This window comes from Halyomorpha halys, unplaced genomic scaffold (genome assembly GCF_000696795.3).
Source record: "Halyomorpha halys isolate HHAL.00 unplaced genomic scaffold, Hhal_1.1 Scaffold495.1, whole genome shotgun sequence".
Taxonomy (NCBI): domain Eukaryota; kingdom Metazoa; phylum Arthropoda; class Insecta; order Hemiptera; family Pentatomidae; genus Halyomorpha; species Halyomorpha halys.
In genome coordinates, this window is record NW_027109484.1 from 164,091 (window position 1) to 170,540 (window position 6,450).

Genomic DNA, 6,450 nt, shown 5'->3' on the forward strand with positions numbered 1-6,450 from the left:
GTATCCATGGCAATTATAGCTATTAGTTTCATAGTTGTCCAACTCCCACCACTTCTCTTTTTTGCCTACCTTCTATTTCATTTTTGTGCTTGCCTGCATTCTGTAAGGAATATGTTCTGTTTTGTTTGTTATTTTCCTCTTATTCCCTTTTTTCATCTTTTAGTGTGTACTGTATTCTTAAATGTCTTTTTTATCTACTTTTATACTTGATATTATTTTTTTTTTTTCATTAATAGTCTAAAACCTTCTTGTTATTCTTATTTAATTTTACGTTTCACTGAATTTTAGTTTATTTAATTTACATATTCATTTTCATAGAAATTATCATATTCAGCCACACCTTAGTTAAATTTTATTTTATTAACTATTTCCTTTCTTTGTCACCTCCTTTAAGTGTTTGTATCTTTTTTAGCCCTGATGAAGCTCTGCAATGTGGGGCGAAACGTTGGCTCACATTAAATAATTTTATTACTATTTGAGTTTTTCTTTGACTGCACCCGATCCCATCTTCCTTTTATTATAACCAAATTTCTGCTTTAATATCTTTAACCGATAAAATAAATTATTTTAAAAACTTATGATGGATTGAATTATGGACTAATGATAAAAAAAAAAAAAAAATGAACTTTATCATTTTAAGAAGATATTCAAAAGTAAATCAAGAATTTTGCCTGCTATCCTCACTAAATTGTAAACAAGAATTCAACATCATTGAATAAAGCCTTGTCCCTTTTTTTAAATTCATTTACTTCGATAATTTATAAATATTAATAATTGACAATTTTAAAAAGAAATATATTAAGCATTACGAAGTGACTAATAACAATAAAAACATCACAGCATCAAATTCATCGAGGTAATGTTAAGTACCTACTACACATATAATAACTTTTTAATCTCACAGGAAGATATGGATGCTGTCCTTAAGCTAAAATCTTAAAACTATCCTAAAAAATAATGATAAAGTCTTTACATAACATATCATTGTCGACTTTATTGTTCAAGAATTTCGAAGTTTTTCAAGTTTCATAACAGACAAGGCACTGATGCTAGATTTTTAGTTTATCACAAAGATATTCTCTCGTAGCTATTGATGAAATTAAAAAAAAAAAATTAACAGTTATTTATTGTTTGAGTGTATCATTACATAAAGTAAATAAGCAAATTTGGTAACAAAACAAAATTATTACTTACTTTCAGGTACCATTCAATCAGTAGTGCAGTAAAAACAAAAAAACTTAAAAGCTAAAGACATTGCATTTGTACATTTATTTTTGCTTTAAAATTAGTATTGCTTAAACCTGATACAATATTTGTTTGTATTAATTTCTAAAATAATCAATTTTGGTTTTTTATTTCTAAAAGGCAATTTTAAATTATTCACAATTTTCTTTTTTTTACTAACCCATAATTGATGATATATAAAAACTTATTACCATGGAAAATTTGAAGAAAAAAAGATAATATAAAAGGAAAAGTCCTTCAGTATGGAATACAAAATGATTTGAATGTAATATTTCAATTTTTCTAGTGTTATACTTGTTCATCAAAATTAAAAGTAAAATTTTTGTATTACTGAAATATGCATTTAATTATACGCCTAACTATGTAAGCAATATTACTAATAATAAATAACTAATGTCTTCAGTTTATTTTGTTTAATCAAGTTAACAAAGAAACTGATGGTCATACTAAAAATGATAAAATACTAGTTTTTTTAATATAAAAAAAGAAAGTAAAAGAAATTCCGTATACTTATAAGAAACAACAAATAAATTTTACAATATTATATATCCAACAAATAACAAACAAATGACTTAGGCATTAATAGTACCAGAGCCCGAGGAGAAAAGACGGTTATTTCACCCCAATTTTTAAATATGAGCCCTAAAAAAGATATTTACATTCCATAATTCCCTAGATATAGTTTTGAATTGGAAGTTAGTGAATTTATTTTGAGAAATAAGTATCTAGAAAATCATTCCACGGACATACGTCTATTAGCACTCAAATTAAAGCTAGTTAAATGCACAATAAAGTAGATTATGACGTTTATCTTCGCAGGAGTAGTAGTTTTTATGATATTTTCAATAATATTATCCAAACAACTAAACATTTTTTGAATTTGTTTTGGAAAATATCATTAAGACTACAACTCAAACGAAGATACGTGTCATAAACTACTTTATAGTAAGTTAATTTACCTTTATTTTGAGTGCTGGTGGATATATGTACATCTTATGGTATCAAAGCAATATTTTTTCGAAAATTTTATCCAAACAACTAGAAATTAACATTTTGTGAATTTATTATAGCAAATACCATTAAAATTACTACTCATACAAAGATAAATGTCATAAACTACTTTATAGTACATTAAAAAATATTTAATTTGAGAACTAATAGACAACTGTACATCAATTTTTACCAGTAATAATACATATTTTTCATTGGAGTGAAATAACTGATTTTTTTTTCTTCCAAGCTCTTGTTCTATAAAGAGCTACGATAGTTGGATAAACAAAAAAGGCAAAATATTTTCACGCTAAATTCAGTAATGAATTGGACTATATTAAATACTTCTTAAACAGCATAAAAAAAAATTGTTTAAAGAAATGCTGTAAAAATAATATATATATATTTATTAATAATATATGCAAAATATTTTCACGCTAAATTCAGTAATGAATTGGACTATATTAAATACTTCTTAAACAGCATAAAAAAAAATTGTTTAAAGAAATGCTGTAAAAATAATATATATATTTAATAATATATGCAAAAAATAATAATATGTTTATAATTACGTATACATAGTTCAATCGTCATAACATTAGTATATTAGGAAGCAATAAAGGCACCAAAAGTTACTAGACCAATAAAAATTCGAGAATGTGAATAATAACTTTGCAAATTATTTCAATATTAAAAAAAATATAATTATTAATTGCTATTTAGGAGTGAGTTTAAAGATGTTCAACCGAAATAAACTAACAAACATTTTATGTTGTTTTACTTTGGTACTTTCAAATAAATTTTGTATTTAAAATAAGTTTAGAAAATTAAATTTCTCTTCCTATAATTCAATTACAAGCAGTAGGGACTTCAATATTGGTTTAATATATACTTATTTTTTTTAATTCATTGATTCTCATTTTTTAAACATTTCTAATCAATAAAAATAATACATTAATAAATAAGGTGATCTATCAGAATAGGTGAAAAGTCTACACGAACTTCTCATAAATACTATGTTAACGATAAAAGTAAAATAAACGTATGGACTTCAAAATTATCAAACAACTTTTTATTTAATTTTTTATAATTTTTTTTAAGAAAAATAAAAAATAAATTTTTTGCTAAATATAAGTTCATTATTTCGAAAAGGAAGTATTCGTCTAAAGAAATGATCAATTTATAATATATTTCATACAAATTTTAAATGAAAACATGCTGAAATCTTGCTTCGGAGATTCATTATCATCAAGAATTAAATTGAATAAGGCAGAAAAAATAATAACTGAGTTGTGTTAGAATAAAGATATAAATCTAGATGGAATATCATAATTTACATATAAGTTATCAAAGCGAATACCGATTACGTATTTAAATAAAAACCCAGCACAAATGTGAATCCTAGCTATAAATATTACATATTTTAATTTGAATATGTGCTGCTTTAGTACAAAATTGATGAAGGATAAAAGTGCTTTTGCGATGAATAAATAATAAAATTACTAAGATGTTGGATCTTGTAGTAAAGGCCGAGACATGGTTGATCTTTTCCATTTTCCACTTGACCACAAGAAAAGGCCGATGATGAGAAGAATCGCACCGAGACCAGCGACAGCAAAGAAACACGGCTCCAAATATCCAAATATTTGTATATCCGAGAGCTGTTTAGCAAGTTCCGGGGTTATGGCAGCTCTTTGATTGAACCAAATCATTGGCATGTAGGCTCTTGGAAGATGCTCATAGAAACTGTAAAAAAAAAAAATAAGAAATCAAATAGCTCAAAAAATATTTAAGATCCACAATAAAAGATTATATATATTTATATATAGTTGACCATAAAAATTGATATATAAGAAGATGGTCAGGGTTGCGGTCAAAATAGAAACAAAAATTATTTACAACTATTTATTTTCCGACGTTTCGCCCCACTTTGCAGGGCTTCATCAGGGCTGTTCAAAGGTAAAGGTAGTATCTTTGTGATGGAGGATCATAGTGAGGGAGTAGTATCATAGTGAAGGAAGGAAGGAAAGTATTTTGTAAAAAAGTTTTAAATCTAAGATATAAATTTTTTAGAAAAAGTTATATGTGACAAGGGCAATTAGCCTGCAATTTTAAAATTTAAAAAAGAAATTATATCAATATTGAAGGTGGGATCCTTGAGAATACCCTGAGGGCCGAAACATTGGAAAAATTTTAACCAATAAAAGTTGAGAGGAAAAAAAGGATCAAAATTGTTTTAAATTAAGAATAAACTAAACCGCTCTCAAACAAGCATATATAAAATAATTAATGTAATTATTTGTCTTTATTCAATTGATAATAAGAGTTTGCTGGGACTATAAGTAAATACTTGTGAATGAAGTAGTAACAGGAAAATTTAAAGTTTACTAATTTCATAAAGTTAAACACTTGAACTTTAGTAAACAGTGATATTTTATTCAAGTTACAGTAAGTAAAGACTTATGAAACAAAAAGTAAAACCAAATGCTTATTTTTATTCAATAGAGCCATTGGCATTATAATTATTCTTTTTTATGGATTCTATTAATGAAACATTTCAAAATCATAAAAAAAAAAAAAAAAATTACTCACTCTATCCCTTCTATTTTATCAACGAGTACATTTATTTGAAGTCTTGCATTGACACTGAGAGGAATACCTGTAATCTAAAAACGTTCACAATTATGCTTAAATCTTTTTAAATACTTAGATATATATTACATATAATATAAAATAAATTTTATGACATAACACTAGTCATTGAGATTTTTCAAAAGTAGGGAATCTTTTCTTTCTTTCCCTCTAAGAAGTGTTACAAAATAAATAATATCTCTTATTGAGGTGAAGACAGTTGACCGTACATATATAAGAGAAGATGGTTTGGGGGTGCGGTCAGATGAAAAAAACACAAATAAACAAAAGAATTATTTATCTGTTCCAACATTTCGACCTAATCTTCAGGTCTTCATCAGGGCTATAAAAACAAAAAGACAACAACCATCATTCAAAGAGAAATAAATAAAATAAAATAACTAATAGACGACCAAATATGGAAATATACATAACAATGAAATGTAAATATAAACTAGTTGATTAATAACTATAGACAAAGACAGTAGTAGAATAGACAGCAGTCATTTCCAAATTTGTTAGTCTATTATTATTTTTTTTTTCTTTGAATCCTGGTTGTTGTCTTTTTGTTTTTATAGCTCTGATGAAGACCTGAAAATTAGGTCGAAACGTCGGCACAAATAAATAATTTGTGTTTTTTATACTAACCCAACCCTCCTCCCCTCCCCCCGACCTTCTTCTCCTCTTAAATATCTGTTATTATTTAGAGCAAGTTAGTGTTGGAATGAAATCAGAAAGTACTAGACAAAGAATTGATCAAAACATTAAAAAAAAAAAAATATGAGAAGATGATTGGGGGTGCAGTTAGTGAAGTAAAAACTTCTTTATTAGTGCCGACGTTTCAGCCACAATTTCAAGCCTCCTTCAGGGCTAAGAACAAAAAACAAGATAACAACTAAAATGAATAAAAGGAATTCAGAATGATCAGAAAATAATAAAATAGCTAACCTTATAGATAAATAAATAGTGTTGAAAGAAATATATAGTCCAAGTATTATAAGAAGATAAAGGCAGTATGAGAAGAGTAATATTAAAATTAAGTAAGAGGAAAGAACAAATAATAAAATACATATGAAAATCTACTTAGTAAATATATGTACAATATATTAGGTATATAATATATTATATAATCAATGTACAAGAAAAATTATAATATATTGTAATATGCTCTTTTTGAGTAAATAGTATATTTTGATGTATAAAGGGTTTTTAATATGTTTTATTTTATGTATCATTTTAATATTGTCCATTTGTTTTGTTTATCCAAAAAGCAAGCTAACCAATTTTCATTGTCCATAATAAATTCGTGATTCAAAACAAAACCAAGATTGCGGTACGTATCCTTCAAAAGGTCTGTGGAATCAAGGCCATGTTGAGTAGATTCAAATATCATAAAAACTATAATAATTCTTCCCATCATAATTGAAAATACAGTAAATTTAAGAAAAAATAGAAGTCAAGAAATAGTGCTAAAGAATAATATTCAGTAAGTAAATCATTTGCAAAAATCCCAAACTGTTGTGCGACAATCGATATTTACATGGAACATCGAGGCAGGTTTTGGTTTTCTGGCATGCATTCGTT

The 6,450-nt window shown here is 26.0% G+C and overlaps 1 protein-coding gene across 1 annotated transcript in view; it reads right to left on the bottom strand.

The window, feature by feature from the left end:
• Positions 1-165: 165 nt before the first annotated feature.
• The window catches only part of LOC106683570 (protein croquemort), a gene marked incomplete in the record, with an annotated part of 19,537 nt that continues 13,252 nt past the window's right edge, over positions 166-6,450 (bottom strand). Inside the window, 2 exon segments of the mRNA XM_067047667.1 lie at positions 166-3,981; positions 4,828-4,901. Coding sequence (XP_066903768.1) covers positions 3,738-3,981; positions 4,828-4,901 — 318 coding nt within the window.